This window comes from Rhipicephalus microplus, chromosome 3, assembly GCF_043290135.1.
Source record: "Rhipicephalus microplus isolate Deutch F79 chromosome 3, USDA_Rmic, whole genome shotgun sequence".
Classification (NCBI taxonomy): domain Eukaryota; kingdom Metazoa; phylum Arthropoda; class Arachnida; order Ixodida; family Ixodidae; genus Rhipicephalus; species Rhipicephalus microplus.
The window spans coordinates 231,022,115-231,043,003 of NC_134702.1; the positions used below are offsets into that span (position 1 = coordinate 231,022,115).

The following is a 20,889-nucleotide window of genomic DNA, read 5'->3' on the forward strand; positions in this document are numbered from 1 at the left end:
AATTCCCCTTGGGAGCTCCATTGAGAACTGTGCATTTTAAACCTTGTTGTAACAAAGTAAAGTTGACTGGTACATGGATATAATGAACTAAATTAGTCTATCAAATAGTCTATAAAAAACCGATCGCAGTGTGTAAAGTATATCGTTTTCGACAAAGTTTGACGCTCGTTCGGCGCGGCCCTTTCAAAACTCCCGTGCCGACCTTACAGCCACGCCCCACCCGGCCGAGAGAGAGCCGTCTTCCTCACACAGCCAGTGGAGAGGATTGAGGAAGCGCTCAGCGGGTCACAAGACCGCGAAACGGCGCCGCGGTGCAAAGCGATTTTTTTCTCATGACGGCAATGACTGCGTCTCTGCCATGGCTGCTACCCTCTGCACCGAGAAAGGGGGACTCTCCGTGACAGCTCTTTTTTTTTTTCCCTCTGTTTATGCCCGCGGTTTTGAAAGTTGAAGAGTCTCTATATATGTGCAGAGACGGAAAAGAGAGAAGCGTGGACTTAGCGTGGCACAGGCAGACACCCCTGGGGGTGTCGCATAGGCGCGTCGCAGATAGGCATTTGAAAAAGAGCAAACAATCCGCCACAGTCTTTTGTTTCCTTATGTGGTTCTTAATGGGAAAAGAAGAGAAAAGGGCCCCGTAACTGTCTGCATCAGGTGCGAAACCTTAACAGTAGCTCACAAAGGATGGGGATAAGGAGGGATTAAAAGGATAGGATTAAAAGGTGAAGAGATAGAGAGAAAGAAAGGAGAGAGTGAGGCACAGAGACAGCGAGCGACAGAAGTAAAGAGGAAGTAGGAAAAATGGACCTGGTCGCAGGAGTTCGAGGACGAGGCACCACTCGTTGAGAGCTCTTGTCGGCGTCAGGAGACGGAGTAGGGCACAACCTGTCGGCACAGAATCCAGCGAGCGAGTCCGCCAACTCTTCTTTTCTTCTTTTCCTTCTTCGCGCGCAGCGTTGAGAGGTGCTGCCGCGGGATCGGGCATTGTGCTGAGAGCATTTTCGGAGCACGGTATGTTCGAATTAACTGACGCAAGTGCTTGCGCATTCGAATTACAGGGCGTTTTCGCTCATTGGAATACACATAACTTTGACGGGACCTCAGCGTGACTTCGAATTACCCGAAAGTTCGAATTAATGCGATTCAACTGAGTTTATTTTCCGTAGCACGCGTAGTCGCGTCGCGGTACATCGGCCCGCGAGGCAGTTTCTTCCTTTGGATGCTTATAGGTGTGCGCCCATCTGAGCATACATTGCCACAAACTGCTATAATCAATACAACGAAATAATGGATATAACAAAATAGTTGTGGCTCCCCTTCAACTTCATTATAACGAGGTGTGAGTGTAATATCAATCATAATTGTGCTGGGATAATATGAAACACCTTCAAGCACAAGCCCTTTATACCATTGGGCGACTTCAATGTTGACATCAGAAACTTTAGGCCCCAGCTTCGCCCACTCATCATCATGCACTTCATGGAGTTGCGTGGACTTTGATTGTACCCTCATTGTACCCTCATATATAATTTTTCATATATCGAACTAATTCGGGATCCCCTTCCAGTTCGATATACAGTTGAGCCCACATATAACGGCCCCCTTAAAACAAACAATATCAGCGTGACCGTGAAAATATATATTGGTTCCATGGCACAAAATCGCACTTACAGCGAACGTCCCCATGCGCCGCTGATCGGTTACAGTGAACGAAGTCAGCAGTCTGCCGACTTTCCAGGAAACCAATTTTGACCACCGATCAGGCATCGGCGAGGTGCCCATACATTCTTAATGTTAAACGCCGACCCTGTCTCCACGACCCTCTAGTTGCCGCTCTCCCTAACCCATGGAGGAAGGAAAGTTGTTTCCTTTCTCCATGCCCCAACTGCTTTTTGTTACGCACACCTCTGTCCTTTGTCCCCCCGCTACTCTGAGCACCCCGCATTGCCAGACGAGGCCCGTGTTTTAACACTGCCACCGATCTTTCAAAGAACGGTCGGCCATCTACACTGTTTTTGATCGCTGGTACTGTGGTTGGCGTTGCCGGCCTGGAGTGACCAGACCATTTTCCAACATCGTTGGCCACCGACTGTATCCGATAGTCTGCGTCTAGTGCATGCGCGTACGCTACCCACCGACTATTATAATTTGCGATTTGTTTTGTGTTTAGGACTTGTTCTCGCTCACTTTGAACTTGGCTCAGCATACCTTCCACGTGTGTGCGGAAGCGCGAAAACGGCTGTTAATTTGAGCGGAATGAATCGCGAAATATCGAAGTTCGCGAGGCCACTCAAACCCGCCGGTGCAACAAAACGATTTTTTGACCACAGCCGCCTATTCTGCGAACACCGCTGCACGCACCGATCCAGGCGGCCATGCTTCGACTTCTGCGCGCGCAGGCGCTCTTTCCAAGTTTTTTTTTTACGTGCGAGTTTCCCGGACTTTTCAAGCAAGCTACCCAACCTGCCTCCTTCCCGTATGTTTTGGTTTTCAAGGTCGCCCTCCCGCCGCATCCTTTCCTCTCTTTATCGCAACTCCTTGCCCTTATCTCGCAAGTCTGCTCTCCTCTCTTGATCACAACTTCTTCGCCTGTCACGCTGGCTCGAATTAGTTTCGTTTTCTGACTGGAAACGGGCCCAGAGCTGTTGGACGCGTTCTGGCATGTGTGTCGCGTGTGCGCTGCTTGCTCGCTTTTGGTGTGCGTGTGTGGTCATGATGGCAGATGGGAGGACTAGCACGCTTTTTCCTGCCGCTCAACAAAACGTCAAAAGTGTGACCACTTGACTTGAGCGTAATCCGCGTGCTAGGTGCCGCGTTGTGGAGCGCTTGCTCATCGCCGTTGTCCACCTGGCAGCCAACTTGCCGCTTCGGGTGTCTCGGTATTCAGCTGTGGAGATGGTGAATATTTCGTGGGCGGCGGTGACCGTTACATGCGCGCGAAACTGTTTTCGCGAGGCCGACTTCGTCGACGTCGGGCCCGATGCCGAGCCTGAAGCTGCCGAACTGCGGCGGCGATTTGTGGCAGCGCGTCGTCGACTCCGACCTGGGAGAGCAGGTGGGACATCTGTTGCCATGGTCCAATTACAGCGGATGATGATGCCGACACTGCGGAACCATGAACGGATTGGGGCATTGTGAATGAAGTACGTGGCGAGAGCGATTTGGAGGAATCGGATTGCGAGAACGACGAAACTTTGGAGCCAGTGCCTCATGCAGCTTATGCCACAGGCCTTGACGAACGAGCACCCTGCCGTTTTGAATGAACTCGAGACAGCGCTTATGGCTTCTGCTCTTCAAAACACGTGCATCACGGACTTTTTGGGGCAAAGAAAGTCTGTGTCTTCACTGGCAACTTTTTAAAAGTTGTTTCATTTACTACGAACATCGAGATACAGCAAACGGATGCTGTGTCATGCTCAGGTTCGTTATAAGCTGGCTCAACTGTATCCGTGTTTGACTGTACAACAAACTCCTGTTTGTCTAACACTTCACTTGCGTGAGAACATTATTTACTGCGCATTGGGCCTAAAGCTGCTGCCATATGCTTGGTTTGCGCCTATGTGCGGAGCAGCGCAGGGTGGTAAAAATAGCTTGTCTATTATGTGTGCATCAGTGTAAGTACCTGATCAAGAATGATGGCTTTAAAGATTAAAATTGACAGCTAACACAGTGGAAGTGACGCTTGCAATCGCTAAGCCCATTTAAAGGGAGAGGCTACACTTGATGGGCAACTTTTTTTATTTATGTATAGATTCGAACAAAAATTTTAGTTTGTGTATTTAGATGGGCAGATTCTAAAAAATGTAATTACTTTTTGATTGATCAAGTAGTTTCTAAGATACTCCACAGTCAATGTAAAACCTGGGTCTTTTGTTTGCAGCCTAATTAGCATATAAGCAGGAAGCACCAAAACATTGGCGACAGTGTAGAAACAATGCAGGATAATTAAGGAGTGCAATATGCTACAAGTCAATTTGCTGGGCCGATTACAACAGGAGTTATAATTCATCAATGTTCAGAGAAAAACAAGCCACCTTCATTTGTCACACCTGTGACCCAATTAAAAAGTTTTCTATCTGCATTTAGCTTCAAAATTAGGCATATTGCATACTGCATGCATTTTTCTTTCTGGCAAAAAAAAAGTAATTATGCGGATAGCTCGAATAGAACAGAGGTTATTATGCTAATGCAACACATAGTTGCTAAAACAACCACTGTGACCGACTTCTAAGCGTGTGTTTTAAAATTAAGACACTTTGATACAGACGTATAATAAGGGGGTTTAGTTAAGACTCTTCCGCGTTATGGAACATTTTGTTACAAGAGGCGTGTTCCCCGAATTCCTGAGTGTCTCTTGCAATGAGGTTTCACCAAAGCCCGAATACTGGAGAAGTTCGTTAAACGATTGCTGTAAGTAGTTTAGCGCAACATAGCAGTGCCCTAAAGCACTCGCACATTCACTTGCATTTCCACTCAAGAAAGTCACGCTACAAAAAGTGTTGTGCATTTTTTTAGTGAAAGCGTGCATGATTGTGTGAGTGTTTCTAAGCATTCCTAAGTTACACTCAATTATTTAACAAGTTACCTACTAGCCCAACAACAAGTTTCAATAAACATTTAATTTGTAAGGCACAAATAAAGGGGAGGAGGGAGATTATCCTGTCTCTGCTGATAAATGTTCGTAAGGGTAGGGGTGTAAAGTTTCTATGGCAGTCGTGCCTCTCTCTAACCTGGAGCAATTTTCATTCCTCACTGCCTAAATTTTTCAACTTATCTAGGAGCACTGCTTGATCTTTTTTCTTGACGTTCATCCAGGGAGAAAATCTTCAAGCGGGAGGGACCCCTGGGGCCCCTGCTGCTGGCACTCCACAACAAAACCAGCCTACTGGACCCCCAGTGGCACGTTCGGAATCTAGGTACGGAGTGCACGATACTTCTCTTGGAAACCTGTCAGAGAATGATGCTAATTCGTTCGACAGTGTTATTCTGTGACACTGCTAGTCAATTCAGAACTAAGCTCTGCGTCTGCATCGCTCACACTGGGATGCTTGCCGGTCTTAGTCTTTGCTTTGTGAGACAATTAGATCATGCTTGGAACGAGAATGTCCCCAAGAACCAAGCACATACTAGTATACAATAAAACCTCGATACAAATTGATAGAGAGCATGCAAAATATTTATGTCATCCTGAATTTGGGTCATCTACAGTTGACTCTCGGTAAAACTTTGCTGCTTCGCTCTCTCTAAAAAAAAAGTCCCCTGATCAGAATAAAACTGTGCCATGGTTTTCTCACTCAGGCTGCTGGCTCTTAATACCCCATATATAGGGCATTTCATCTGTATTTGGAAAGGACTTTGTGCAACTTCAAAAAGTGAGGGTTGCGTATTACTTCCCGTGCACAAAATGCATTATTCCTGAATAGTTCAATTCAAACCCTACGAGTCTACCAGGTATGGTGTAGCGTTTAATGTACTGCACTATGCCAACCTTGTTTATTACGAACAGGAAATGCAAGGTGCTCATTTCTCCATTTAGTGTTCAGACTCATGCCATAAAAGTGCCAATCACCAAACCCATGCTGCCCGAGTTGGGCTTGTCAAAAGTCTTTTGAAACAATGCTAAGAAGCCACCACAAGTTCAGGTTCTCACAAGCAAAAAGTGACAACTGCACATGACGAACTCAGGTCGTCATGAACGCTTAAGGAATTAAATCGAAGATATTCAGCAGAAAGCGTCCCCATCCTTGAAGGCCAACTCCGGTGATTTTTCACCATGTCAGGGTAATGGCGCTTTTATGTTCCTAAGACGCTCTTCTCACGTGCCCGATAGCTGAAATGCTCAGCAAAGCCGAAACTAATTTTAAATTCGCAGAAAACTGCAATACCAAAACCAAAACACAACCGAGTGTGCTTCTATGTATGACGTAGTACTTTGGTAGAACTTGCATGGTTGCGCATAATGCCGCCAGGTGGCACTACTTGCCTAGACCATCCAAGCTTGTGCCGGCGGCGATCAGCTAAAATTCTCATGCTGTTATAATAAATATGGGATGAATCGTGTGGCCCCCAACGCAACAACACTTGCCACCCATCGCACGCCCAGCAACAACGACAAGGAAATCACGCGCTCAACCAAGGAAGCGCCAGCCAATTCCACACGATCTATAGCAGACAAGCAGACGCTGCTGTGGCACATCAGTTCCTTCACTTCCACTTTGCGAAAATCATTGTCACGCACACAAGGTTGCCTATAATTCTGGCTAACGAGGCGAGTGTTTGGAGGGAAATTATAAAATTCATTTGAAATGAATGTGCTAAACTCTCAAGCCTGCAATTCAGCATGAATGGCGCAAACATGCAAGTGAGCGTACCCAGCGAATTTAGTTGAGATCCATTGGCCTCCAAAAATTGCTATAGTTGACCTTTTAGGTCGCATATCAACTGCTGGTCGAAATTTTCATTCGATCGTAATAATTCACTTCGGCTGATCTTTTTTCATTGCAGCTGTACACATCATACTCACAGCACTCTACAAAAATTAATTTATCTTCAGTAAAATATGTATGGAACAGTGAGAGTTTCGCGCTGACAAGCAATTCAAGCATTTTCCAGGATCACATGGCAGCTACAAATTATCTCAGTTCGTTAAAAAGTGTAAGAGCTGAGCTAACATAACAAGGCTTTACCGTATTGGCAATGCAGGGGTGACACCAGGGAGCCAGTACTCGCGTCTATTCGTGACCAGTGCCAAGCTGTTGCAGTGGTCGGGTCGCTTCAAGCCGTGGAATGCCCGCTCTCCATACTCGGACATCTGGCACAGGTACTTTGTGCCAGATCCTACGGGCCGCTTCCGGCCGGCCTCCCATGGAGGAGGGGCTGCCTCGCCCATGTCCGGTCAGCGATCCCAGAGGCCTACAGCTGCACAGCCAGATCGACGACTCAATATGGTTTGAAAATGAGGCAACAACCTTAGGTCGGTTGGATAAACACTCATTGTGTTGGCTACGAGGCAACACTAGACGAAAGAGATGAGAGGATTGAGGCAAGATTGCCAAGGTTCGCAGCTCTTGAGTTTTCAGGGGTGGTCCTAGATGCAGAAATTGCATATGGCACAGACAAAGAATCGAAAGTGGATGCGAACGGGGCAGATGCCTGCTTGCATATGAGGCTGAATGTTTCATGAAATGGGAGCAAAGTCTTCCAGTTCTTTGATTGCCAGCTGCAGATTCTCTGATGAGGCAGCGCAAGGTGTCTTTTATTTTCTTCACTCTTTCGCTTTCCCTACATTTATTGGGCAACATGTCTGGTCTCTTACATGTGTGGTCTTTTAGTTGTGGCAGTCATCAGAATGCCAGCGTTAATTTATAACCCTAGCTTTAGGGAACGGATCTCAACTTATCCCCTCTTGAAAACTTTGGAGGCTACACGTATGAACACCTTGGTTTATTTATCTTGTGACGTATGAAGGAGGTATGAGCCAATTATTATTTGAAAGCTAGCGAGTGAGCATTGCTTACATTCTGCAACCTGCACATGACGAGAACGACCATTAGAAGGCATGAACACACCAAGACTTTATTTTGTGGGGTCGCGATAGTCAATTTGAATCTCGAATTTCCAGCATGTTATCTAGAGTGAACTTTCGCCACCGCTTTCACATCTGGAAAAAGTTATGTATGTCACAATGAGGAGTTATGGATAGGAAACCGAAGGTGTTTTTTTAATGGTTTGCACATCACATAAATGTATCGTGCAACATAGCTAGCTGCATGCCTGGGATAGAAAATTCAAGGAGCTCCTTTGCAGCATTCACATTGCCTAAACATCTTTCATCTATTCAGTGCCAGTGTCCACATAGCAGCCTTACTGTAGCTGAAAGTGTGTTTAATTGCGCGTGTATTGTCACAGGTCGCATATGACTTCAAGTATGAATGTTCATTCAGGTTATGCTCCAGTTTATGCTGCTTTTGTTTCAAAGGAACTCTCAGTGCAGGTATCGTATTTTATCACTGATTACCTGCACAAAATATTCAGATTAGTTAGAGATAAGCTGGGTGGGTGCAAGTTATACGCGAATTTCGGTCTGCAAGTTAGCTTCACGACACACACCGCTTCGTGGTATTGCGAGGTTGTCAATGTTAGAGGAATACAGAGAAATCTCGGTAACACGAACCCCACATTAACGAACTTTTCAGATTAATGAACCTTTGTAAATCCTGCGCCGACTCCTAATAATTTCAATGTAAAATTATTTCACTACTATGTACTTCAGTATACTGAACTTTTCAGAATAACGAGAACTAATTTAGTTACAAGTTATATTAACAACGCCTCAGTACTACGAACTCATGTTCCGAAATCCGTTGCGACCACTGGAGCGGTACGCAAGCAGACGACAAAGCGAACAGACGCCTTGCTTTCCTAAAAACCCGCGACAATGTGGAGGGAAAAAATAAAATGAAAGGACGACTTTCCTTTCTTTCTTTTTGTTGAAACGCCAACGCTGCAGGTTTACAAGCGCCGAGGCGAGGGGCGTGGGCAACAAGGGAGGGTAAGATCAGCAAGGCAGAGTAGGAGTTGCGGAGCAGGAAGCATGCGCACGGAAAACCTGAGACAGCGAGGGAGCAGAAAACGAAACGCAAGGAATTTTCTTTTTTAGCCCTTTTTTTTCTTCAGAAGAGGTGATGACAGCCACGACGCTTGGGGTTTTTCTTTCTTTGTCACTTCTACATGTGCTCTAGGAGGCCTTGTTTGTCAGTCGTGTTCATCTCTGTTCAGTGTTTACTTAGCGTGTCCGCAAAACAAGTCTGCGTTCTAGCTGCAGTGCTACTACAGATGAGTTCATCTCTGCTTGCGAAGAAGCGGTAGCAGTTTTTACTAACCAAGAAAGTGGATATTCTTTGGCAACTGGAAAGCAAAAAGCAGGCTGTTGTGACCAAAGAACTGAATCGCACCACAGGAATGTGGATGAGCTAGAGGCCTTCGTGCTGCAAAGTTTCTGCTGCACGCTTAAAAAAAAAAAAACACAGACTTTTTTAAAGTGAAAGTGCATTTTTTTTGTGTGTGTTCACTTGTGCATTAGTTCTTTCTCGTGAAAAACGCGTTCAAGGACCCACCGTTGTATTGTAGAAGTAAGTCTTTTTGGGTGGTAGAAAATAAGTACTTATGGTCAACTTTTGGACTTTTGCTGTAATGACCTTTCGAAATAGCAAACAAATTGCCTCGGCCCCCTGAGGTTCGTTATACCGGGATTTCACTGTACGCAGTGATCTTACATTTTGGAAGACTAAGTAAAAAGACAGAAGGCTAAATGTGCTGCAAAGTATGTTTGATCTTGTTGACTTCTTTTTCAATTTAGTCTTTCTTTCTGTGGTTTGCAGTTAGATGAGCGAGTTATATTCAGGGACAGGTAATGCGCTGTAAAATACGGCATATTTGAAGGTATTTTTGGTGCCTAATGTCTTGTAGCAACTTCTCCATTGCTTGTTCAGCTACATTATTATGATGACGGGTGAAAGTCAATGCTCGCAATGCAAGTTTAGCAGTGAACGCATCAGCCCTCGCACATGGAGTTCAATAATTACACCTTATTGGATAATTTTTTCAGATTCATCATGGCCTTCAGCTATTTTGGAGTTAGTCAGGACAGCGTTTTGCCGAAGCTTGTCTTTGCTAATTGCACTCGATTTGGGAGTGATTGCAGAGTTGTGAAAATGTGTTGATCTGCTTATGAGATTATCCTTTTTTTTTTTTTCTAGCCTGATGAATGAGCATATTTTTGTATTGTGTGCTGTGCACCTCACCGTAATTGCGAGCCTCGGTGCGTCCACAGGAGATCTGTCTATATTAAACAGAGGACACTCGACAGCAGTCAAAACATTGCTTGTCCGGCGTACTTAGCATACTGTACCTGTAGTGTACCTGCAGTGTAGACAATTGCAATGTATTCACAGTGGGCTGCACTTTTTTACTCTGAATGCACGGCCCTTGCTGTCTGATAAATGAACAAGGTTGTGGGTTCTGTTTTCGAAATCAGCTTCTGCGGTTACATGAAAGTGTAATCTGAAAGCGCGAATCTGTGTTCTACGTTACAAGTACTAATACGCATCCCTCCAGTGTGTAATCATTCCGACCCTGTGTGGCTTTCCCACGCTGCACCCCATGAAGCTATCAGCACTGTCCCACCGCATTCGTTTCTGAGCTGTTCTGAACTACTCCTTAGTGGAGCTGAATATTGTTCCTCCTTGGTGTTCAGTTTGTCTCTGTTCCTCCGCTTGTTTGCACGGCTGCATTGAACAAATGCTGTTGGGTTCTGAGGCTTCCATGGTGTGCATTAGCAATCCCTGAAGGGTAATTGTGCATTTATGTTTATGATCACTATGTGCAGACTTTTTTTTTGGTTAATGCTTCTACTTAATGTTTTGTGATGCTACTGCCTGTTACCGAATCTCTATTTCGAGCCACTTTCTCGCTTCCCCTTATGGATCAAGTTGTATACGCTCAGATATTTTTGCAGTGTCTTTTTTTTATTTGTTGTTTGTTTTTCAGCTGTGATATCAAGCGGCCTTATGCTTTTAGTGTCTTTGAGAGCAGCTGTGAAAGGTCGAGTATTATGTAGTTTTTCAGTAATAGTCTGTATTTTCTTTCCTTTATTGTCTGCCTCTGCGGAACAGTGGCTAGGGTGCTCGACTACTGAGCCGAAGGTCACGGGTTCGATACCGGCCGTGGCAGACTCATTTTGTTGTGGGCGAAATTGTAGAGGCCCGTGTACTGTGCGATGTCAGTTCACGTTGAAGAACACCAGGTGGTCAATATTGCTGGAGCCCTCTGCTACATGGCGTCTCTCATAATCATATCGAGGTTTTGGGACAGAAAACCCCAGATATTATGATTATTATTAATATTATTTGTGTTCTTCATTTAACATGTTTTTATATTGTTCACAAATACTTAATAAAATGCCATGGTGTAAACTCATTGATTAGGGCTCTGCAGGAACCGGATGTATGGTTGAATAAAATAAAATTCAACCGAAGACACCCTGTCGAATGTAGCACCCGGTGACTTAATCTTTGTTGCTGGATGGGTTGAACCTGCACATTCTTCGTGCTTGCCACAGCCATTCTGTGGCTATACCTTAAGGTTTCTCTGTAATTTTGTGATCAAGCTAACAGTTAAACGACCATGCGTTGTGGGAGATTGTAGTTATCTTGATTTTGGAAGAGAGTGGATGTGGCTGAATGGTGTGGGCAGCACGACAAAGTGTGCTGTCATTATCAGGGCTTACACACAAAACATTTTTGTATGTTCTTGCAGCAGCATGCCCGTTGCAAGTAGTGCACAGTGACAACCTTGACAGCACTGTAACAATGGGTGACTGTGTCATCTCTATTGCCTTTTTTTTTTGTGTGTGTGTGTGCCCACCTTGTCATAATGCTTCTTGGTGCTGCAGGTAATGAATTTAAAGGCGCACTAAAGAGCAAAGTGGTTTCTCGCATGTTAGTAATGTACAATTTCACAATTCCAAAAACACTTCTCTTACCGCGACTTGAGGCTTAGTAAGTGAAAAAATGCGTGAAAACAAAATGTGTGTGGAGACACCACTGTGAGATTCTGACGCCAAACACCTTGGCGTAGTAAATTTTGAAGGTGTCTACTGGGTTCTAAATAGCTTCTACTCAATAAAAATGAAGTATATTGTCTTCTGTGGGTGCCCTAGACCTAGCATTTGAAGTTGCAGAAAATTTCATGGAGCCAATGTCTCGAAAATAGGAAAATGCATTTTGAAATTGCTGTGTCATGTGCAGAGATTTCAGTGCGAAATTAAAAAATAAAACTTCAACCTTGATTTTTTCCGCTAATGATGAACTTATGACAGAGAAACTTATGGCATTAGAGTTCTCACAGTGCAGGTTATGAATCTAAATCAAGTAATTATTTTTCTTTGGTGTCTCTTTAAAAAATGCTGGTGTTCTGTGTGCATGACACATTGGCATGCTATACCTGAAATCGACTCATTGAAGCCAAACAATGCCCCATAGAAAGTTCGCAGCATAGGTGAAGTGAACATCCCACAGAAGATACAATGCTGAACACTGAGCATCCTGATTTCATGTTGTGACTCCTTCGTTCCTTCTTCACCAGAACTCCCAACGTTATGTAACGTTCATGCAAATGCATTGATACACGCTTGCTCTTTTGCAACACTGCATAGAATGTGAGTGTGTTCTAGAGTGATGCGAATTAAAGCGCTGCCTGGCCTCTTTGGCTGCACTTTTGAAAAGATTCTCAGTGTCCGATTCGAGACCTTGAATGTGTTTTGTTCCAATGCATTTGTACACTCCTATGCTTTAAGTCGAAGGAAAGAAGCAACTAGATTTATAGTGCATGTATTGCATGTCTGATGTAGTTTCGTCTTGCACACGTGGCTTTTATTGTTCATCTGTGCATGTTTTTTGTTCTTTTTTGGTCTATTAGCTTTGTATTTTATGGATGAATCTCATTTTTCTTAGATCCTTTACCTCAGTATTGCACCAGCTACTGATGATACTGCAACTTTCGCAATGACTTTCAGACATCAAGCACTATCTTTGATGCTAAAATACTCTTGCCTGCAAAAGCGTGTCGGCATGTGGCCGAGTTCTGGCGTGGGTGCCGACGAGAAATTGTGCTGTACGACAGGAGTGCAGTGTTGAGACTTAGTGCAGTGGATTCTGAAATGTAAATTTCTTAACGGTTACTGAAGGGTCGAAGGCATTTGTCCTTTGGATCTGCGATTCAATATCACAGTATCAAGGCCATACTGATCGTAGCTGTAGTTTTCAACACTGGCAGTACATATTGGCATAAACCGATTTTCTTTGGGAGTGCCTTGGTCAAGTCAAGTGTCCGTGACAGCTGCAAAGTTCAACAGCACAACAGATGAAGACGAAAGATACATGAACAACAGCTCAGGTCCTGTTGTTCATGCGTTTTTCGTCTTCGTTCGTTGTGCTGTTGAACCTTGCAGTTTTTTTTTTTGTCTGAAAATGAGGGTGGTCTGCCTCGTCAAATCACTGCTTTCAAACATCTCACGTTGAATATTTCTACTTACCCTCTATGCCCTGATACCCTCCCTAATTTATTTGTAACATTTGCGAATACATGGTCACTTTGCAGTTGTACACTTGTGTCAGGTTTAGGGGGAAGTCGGAGCTGTTCATGTAAAAGGTTTACTGGTCGGCCTCTCAGGTTTCTGTGGAAAATCTTGTTGTGAAACGACACCAGATGGCCACCTGATTTCATCTGGCTGTTTCACTCAAGCTTTCTAATGAAGTGACACCACTAACAGCACGATTAGTTAACATTGTTTTTCATCCAAGAACTTGTCTGGCCCATGTTTTCTTGTTCTTGCGTGCTCTGTGTAAAGCTAAATTGAATCTGTTAATGAAGTGTGTATGTATCCACCAGAAAGGATGGTTTTGGAGCAAGCTTTCAAAAAGGAGCTGCCTATAGTTGCTTCCCGAGGTAGAGTGTTTACGAGGCTTTGCAACTTTTGCCATTCACGAGCTGGCAGGTGTTGGTTTTCACATTCTCGACAGAGAAAACCCAAAGTTTCATTGAAATTGATCTTTCAGTTACATTATAAAGCACAACTTTTTCTGTGGGAAAAATTGATCTTTTGGTTACTTCTAAAAGCACAACTCCTTCTTGTGGAGGTGCCTTTCATTAAGTGGCTGCCATATTTGGAACATAGCCTTTCATGTAATCTACCATACAGTGTATATTCTCGATACCTTCGAGGTATAAATCATAATGCATTTCCTAGTTTCTGTTTGTACGCTGAAAAAAGTCTTGCTAAGTGTGACTGTTCAACAAAAAATTCGAACCCAGAAGGAAAATGTTTGAGGGCAGAAAAGCATGCTGCTGTGTTTCTGTTTAAAAGATGATAATATGTGTGCCTTTGTGTTATCACAATGTTGAAAGATGGCAGTATGTATGCTTGCTAGCTACTATTTCATGGCCGATGCTAATTTACGGTATGCAAATTTTAAGATAAAATTAGCTGAATGTTTCTGTTGCAAACATGGTGATAAAAAAGTGCAGTATCTTGAGTAAAGGATAGGCTATCTAGCTTAGGCTCTGTATCTCAGCATGCTTGTCTGGCAACTCCCGGTGCAGAAGGCTGCTGAAATATACATTTTAACTTATTGTTTGGTCACGAAGTGAAAAGTGAAATTTAAGCACTTCAGTATGTGTCTAAGACTAACCAGCACACCACTCTGTGGTTTGTTTTGGGTTGTTTTTCTTCACGTTTCATTGGGACGGTTATGAGTGATGGTAGTGTGTTGTTTTTATTACGAAGGCGAGTTTGATCTTTGCATGGCTGGTCTATGTGTCGCGACAAACTGCAGGTATGTGGACCCTACTGCATGCAGATGTATGTGTGTCATTGAGAAAAGTGTGAGAATGGTGGAGCGTAGAATCTCGGTTGTAAGATCGGTTCAATGAACAGTCGACATGTGGTGACCTTTCGCAGGCATTCAAATTCGTCTGCTTGTATTTAGTGGTTGTGTCATTTTTATCCCCGTGGAATTGTCATTTCTGGTGTTGTGTGCATGACGCAGTGCCTCTTTACACTGTTGCGTCACCTGATGATTCGTGACCTTGCTGTATTTATTGTAATTTATTTGAACAGAAGTTGAGAAGTAAATTGTGTGTTAACATTTCAAAGCTGTACTCGCTTTTTTCTGTTTTCCCTCTTGTTACCATTTATTTCTCTTTTCTCGCATCATATAAGTGCACCCAGGGTACAAAAATTTGTAAGCAGCCACCTTTGAGCTTGTCGTTGAACCTTGTCTGACATCATGTGAGCAGTGCCCTGGCGTGTTTAGAAAGCTTATCATGAATCGAGGTGAAACACAGTTTTGAGTTGCAGAATATCGAAGGACATTTTGTAGCAGGGTACTAGTAGCAGTACTAGTAGTAGTAGTAGTAGTAGTAGTAGTAGTAGTAGTAGTAGTAGTAGTAGTAGTAGTAGTAGTAGTAGTAGCAGTAGTAGTACCTTCATCCTCAAACTAAAGGCCAAGCATTCTGACTGCTTGCACAAGCAATCAACACTGTTCTTCCCCTTCAGCGCCGATACAGTCCAGACAGGTAGTGTTGGTCAGGGAAGAGTAAGAACAAGATTGCTGAGCAATTGATCAGTAGAAGAGGCAATGTGACAGGTTGGAATGTGCAGAAATGCAATCGGGACAGCAAGGGTCTGATCTACATTTATAGAGAAAGAGGCAAAAAGGGGTTATCAGGCAGATCAATCGAATGTGCTGGAGAATTCGAGCCTCTAGCACAGTGAGTAATGAATGAGGGGTAGAGTAAAGACGCTTGTCGAGTCGGAGCTGGAGGTATGCCTCTTTGGTAGTGTGCCACAGGGAGAAAGATCGTCTCGTCGTTCTTTACGGAGCTTCCACTGTATTCGGAAAGTGTCGGCCAAGGAATGAACGGTCCCTGGTACAATATATCGCAGGCTAGCCGATGAGCCTGCAGCTCATTGCCGTCAATTTTTGAATGCCCGGGAACGCAGTGGAAAGTTGGAGTGCAGAGACAGCTCACTCAACGTCCTGTGCTAAGGAATGGGGCAAGGTGCGGTTCTGTATGTGACTGATGGTGGAGTAAGAGTCGGAAAGATATAGTGTATTCAGAGGCAGAAGGGAGGGGGGGGGGGGAATTATTCTACTGCACGAACAATGGAAAGGACCTTGAGTGACAGTACATTTGGCGGGTGCAAGTATGGCCCGCTGGAGTGGGTTTCACGTGTCGAAAGGAGTGGGTGGTAGCAGAGCCGCAGGAGGCCCAAGGAGCCATGTATGAGGGACTCGTGTAGGCGACTCGCTGTGTAGATAAATGAGGGGAATGATGCTGCATGATGACTGCCTGCATGCAGAACGAGGGACGTGTTGGACGGATGGGGAGAGGCACGAACGTTGGAAGTAGAAGTGCATGCGTGTGAAGGTGACGTGAGAGAGAGAGGCTAGATTATCGATGACATCAGATGGAGTGCCGTGAGTGAGTGATTCAGCTCGAGTGAGAGCAAGGGCAGACTTAGTACCTAAAGAATATAAAAAAGAGGCCGTGTGGAGCGCGAGTGCAACGATTAAATTCTATGGTGTGTTAGGCGAAGGCATGTGTGGCCATTTCACTGACCAAGCCTCTTTTTCCTTTTTTTTTTTTTCTTTTTTGCCTCCATAGCATTTGTTGTAACGTTCGGTATCGGAGGGAATCTACATTATTGGGGAGCTTCTCCAAACCGCTTGCCGGTGCGCCTTTCCTCCTCCTGTAAAAGACGGTCACAATGGCTGGTTTCCGCTGAAACCGCAAGTAGTGCCGGCGAATAAAAGAACTACGCATATTATTAATTAAAGTTTCGTCGTCACTGTTCATAATGTCTCATTTGGCGTAGCATAGCAAGTTTACATAGCGAACCCAGTGACACAACTGTGGACCTGTATCATGACGGGGGCAATGATATCTGGGCCCGACAATGCGACGGGCGATAGGACATACAACATTAAAGGCTTTCGCTTTGGAAGCACGATGTCAGAAGGACGCAGTAGCAGTGTGCCATGCTCTTGCTTGATGATAGCAGTGCAGTAGGGGTTAGCGCGCATTGATTGGAATATGCAAGCTGTCTGGACGAGCTCCACATAGGTTTCGGTTTTGATGGGTGCGAGCACTGAGTCGCTTTTAAAGACTCGCAACGCAGCAGTGACAGAGATTTTCAGGGGAGCTCTTATTATTGCTCTTTTGTTACTCACTGCATTGACTCCGCTCGCTAGTTTCCTTATATTCCTTAAGCGACGTCGTAGCTTTGAAGGCCTGACGACACGCACGCGTTGCAGCGTGTTAGCGCTCAGCTTCATAACGCAGCGCCGCGTCTTCTGCCGATGATAAGAGAGGGTGCATGGCTACTCGGACCTGCACGTCATCTCTCTCCCTAGAGAGAAAGCGCGACGTTGCATCAAATAGTCACGTGCTGACACACTGCAACGCGTCTGGTTAGGCCTTGACATGTTACCAATCGCTAGACTTGCAGCAAGCAACGTAGCAAGGACAATCCATCTCTTTGGCGCATATGCGCCATTCTCCTAGTGGAGAAGTCTCAAAATGCCTAGTTTTTGATCTTGCCGACTCGTTCCTGTGATGAGGATGGTCTCGGCCCTTATCAAAAGGGCAGAGGGCAGCACAGGAAAACGGAAAAAGGCAAATGCATGGTGTACACGAAAAGAAAAAACTTGATAACCACTGTAGCGCGCAGCCCACGTCAACACGTGAACTGCGCGCTGCCTGTGTTCCAAGGGAGGCACAATGACTTAGACTGGACATAAGCATTCGGGTCGCTCGTTGGTGCTACGTAGAAGGGAAGCGGGATGTTCAAATCTCATGCAATCCAGCAGTTCACAAAATTAAAGGTCTTGTAATAAATTACACACTTTACGCAGAGAGCTTGAAGGAGTCCTCAACCAGATTCCCAGGTAATCGTAGAATTATCCTACTATTGAAGTTTATTTCTTTGCAAATTGATAGCCACAAAACATTTTTCGAAACCATCTAGAAGGAGCGGAGTCATAGGGATTTCACCCACGCTATGAGCGCCTTCTCTCGACCCGATGAGCGTGCTGGAAGCTGCATAGGCAGGGAAGATGCGGGGCTGGAAATTACGCCAGCACATGTGATGAAACATGATCACTTTTTGCCGCTGCAACTTCTGTGGGTGTGGCTATCACGCGGCAAGCGCGTGTCAGATATGAACACCTCTCTTCATTGATGCTCGCTATTAGGCAATAGCTTGCTATGTGCTGTTCGTCTTCTGATAGCAAGCGTCGTTAGCTCTGGAGAGAGTGAGCTCTGGCCTCCCACTCCAAGAAAAAGAAGCTGTCCTTTGACTCCCCTTTAATCCCAATGTGCAGCACTTCCTTTAGAGAAGCACGTTGACTCTCTTTGGGAGAGTCTACGTACTGCTCTCCGGAAGAGAGTTTTTTGACGTTCTAAAAAGAGTGCAACATATTACTCTCACATCAGGAGTGTAGCCAGGGGGTGGCACACCGGGCACATGTCCCCCCCCCCCCCCCCCCCCAGAAGCCCCTCTTGGAATCAAGTTGGTGCCCCCCCCCCCCCCCAAAAAATTTCTGGCTAAGCGCCTGTCTCAAATGTTTAAAAGGAGTCAAAGTTCTTAAAGTGCTGTATGAAAAAAAGGCACTTAACAAAATAACCTCGTGCACCGCTTTCACACTCTTTGCAATTCACAGTTATGCTGTAACAGAACACCGCAAGAGAAGGCTGCAGCATGAGCGTTCACTGACATTGTGTTGTTGCATTCTTTTGTGGTATTGAATAAACTTTATTTGTTTTGCAGTTGTTACTTATCCCCAAGGCTCTATACTTTCACAGCGGCAAAAGAGTGCTGGCAACTCTCTTTGCGGGAGTGAATTCATGTCCCATATTTCACTCTCTTTTTGGTAGAGCTGGAAACTATGCGGCACAGAATGGGCACACTCTCTCGACAAAGTTATCGTACTCTAGTAGAACGAGAGTGACCAAGCTCCTACGCCAGAGTACAATCACGCATACACTCTGTGCGGGAGTCATGCCACTCTTTTACAGAATTATGCAATCTTGTCGGGCTAGAGTTCATAAACTCCATCCTCTTGCCACAAAGAACGGTTCACTCTTGCCACTAAGACTATAAGCTGCCGTGGATTTACAGTTCTAGGAAAATCTCCCCAGGTCTTCGGTGACGGTCGTGGCCCGCTGAACTACCCATTCTTGATGGGCCCTCGCTGGGAAGAGCAGCTTGCCATCGCTCAGCCAGGCTCCCCGCACCAGACAGCCCTGCTCTACTCTTGTTCCTTCCACTCCGGAAGCACATGAACCGCATCGGTTCGTAGGTGTTTGCACCACGGGCAGCCAGGTGACGGTGGTGTCCTCGTTTTACAGCGGAGGTGTTATGCTTTTAGGTATACCGTTACGCATCTGCATTAACTGCCACCATCACCATTAATGGATCCACTTTTGTAGCGCATGCAACAAGGAGCGTAGCCAGAAAATTCTTTTGTGGGGATGGCACCCTCTTGAAATGGTAATTTTTTGTTGTCTATGCCATGGCGAAAAAATCTTGGATGGGGGGTGTACAGGCCGGTGTGAAAGTCGCTGGCTATATGTATGCGCCCCTTTGTGCAATGCAATAACTCGGCCGGCGCACGCTCTTTTCATCCTGTGTTCCCCATTTTCTGCTTCGCTCACCGAACTTGTGGGCCCTGCGTGTGCTCTCGCGCTGTGCTGATTAGTCTGGTGTGGGATGCAATAACTGCGATTAGCAAGAGATAAGTACACAGAGAAATTAAAAGTCAGAGGGCAAAATTCCTGACGATAAAATTTTTTCGCGACACAGGTTTCGAACCGCAATCAGAACGCAGGCATTGCAACCACTTGGCCATTCAAGCGTAAAAGAGAAGAAAAGGATGAAGAGGAAGCGAAGATTAGAAAGAGAGAAATAATGGCGAGAAAGAGCTAGGAAGAGAAATGATTGTGTATAAAGACAAAGAAACATATAGAGGCTGAAAATATAGAGAGATGAGAGGCATATCAAGAAAGGAAAGAAAAAAAACAACAAAATAAAGGGAAGGATAGCCACCTAGCTCAACTTTAATGTTTGCAGCTTCTAATGTGAAGCTGCCCCAACATTTTTAGGGCTGATTTTATAATGTGCCAACTCGTCCTACAATCAATATTCTAAGCTGATGCCCCGGCGCAGCACACGTCATGAAGAGCTTCCGCGCAGCGGTGCCGGTCGCTTTGCGAGTATAGAGTCGGTGTGTGCCTGAATCTGCTTGCTGACGTCTGGTGGAGCGTAATAAATGGAAAAGCTAGTTAATCACTACAGTAATTTGTAGTGTATTGAACGTGTTATACAATCCGGCCATCGTTTGACCAATCAATCACCCATACTGGGTATGAGTCTCCTTCACAGGGGATAAGAAAAAAAACTGTAATGTCTCTTCTTCGAGGAAATAGAAAAATAAATATTTTTTTTAATTCGGTCATTTATATTCTTATCAAAGGAAAAGACACCTTGTCGATTCAACTGAGAAGATAGGTTTAGAAATAAACACGGCAGTATTTTATTCTTTGGAGGAATTACATTAGGTTATATAGTCACAGGGAGGTTTGCTCTGCTGTGTGTGCGTACATATTGGAAACAAAAAGATTACCTTGTTAGCCTATTTTATTCTTTCTGCTCCAAGACTATCTGATTGCCTGACCACTAGCTCGTGTAGAATTTTCATATATTACTCACGATTTGAATTTGTTTTGCTGAAATTCTATTGGATGCTTTTAAATACATAACCAACTAACCTAAAAATTCTGCCGCCCAATTCTCGGCCAATTCCCCTTTGTGGGCGAGTGCCAGCAATATAAGATCATCATCATCATCATTGAATACGCCACGTGTGCGCGCGCTCATAGCCATACCGTAAAGAAAGAGAACGACGAAAATTCGAAGCCCAGTGGTTGGCTGCAGCTTTGATAAGGCGTCGCCCTCCACCGCCATGGAGCCAGACGAAGACCCCATCCAGGACGTTGCCATGACCGAAGCGGCCCTGGAGCCCCCCGCGCTACCATCGCCCAAGAAGGGCTCCGATCTGCAGGTATGTGACGGCGACTTCGGGCTATGACCACGCACTGCAGCTATACTAGGAATATCTGCAGGAAGGACGATCATTGTACATAGAAAACACTCAACTCCAGCTTGTTGCGCTCGTCATGTCTTCAACTGCGTGGTAGATTAAACCTAATAACTGTCCTCCTGAACACGTTTCTGGCATTTTGTAATCTGTACAGTGAGGCAGCTGT

The 20,889-nt window shown here is 45.0% G+C and overlaps 2 protein-coding genes across 3 annotated transcripts in view; both read left to right on the plus strand.

The window, feature by feature from the left end:
- LOC142761629 (glycosyltransferase 8 domain-containing protein 1-like) overlaps nt 1–7,191 on the plus strand; it is a 47,686-nt gene extending 40,495 nt beyond the window's left edge. For both annotated transcript variants that reach the window (XM_075890778.1, XM_075890779.1), the window contains 2 exons: nt 4,816–4,916; nt 6,703–7,191. In XM_075890778.1, coding sequence (XP_075746893.1) covers nt 4,816–4,916; nt 6,703–6,953 — 352 coding nt within the window. In that variant the 3' untranslated portion in view covers nt 6,954–7,191. The remainder of the gene's footprint in view (nt 1–4,815; nt 4,917–6,702) is intronic.
- A 13,274-nt stretch (nt 7,192–20,465) lies between these two features.
- Nucleotides 20,466–20,889, plus strand: part of LOC119168081 (uncharacterized) — a 29,571-nt gene continuing 29,147 nt past the window's right edge. The window contains exon 1 of the mRNA XM_037419506.2: nt 20,466–20,684. Within this exon, the coding sequence (XP_037275403.2) occupies nt 20,586–20,684 (99 nt within the window). The 5' untranslated portion in view covers nt 20,466–20,585. The remainder of the gene's footprint in view (nt 20,685–20,889) is intronic.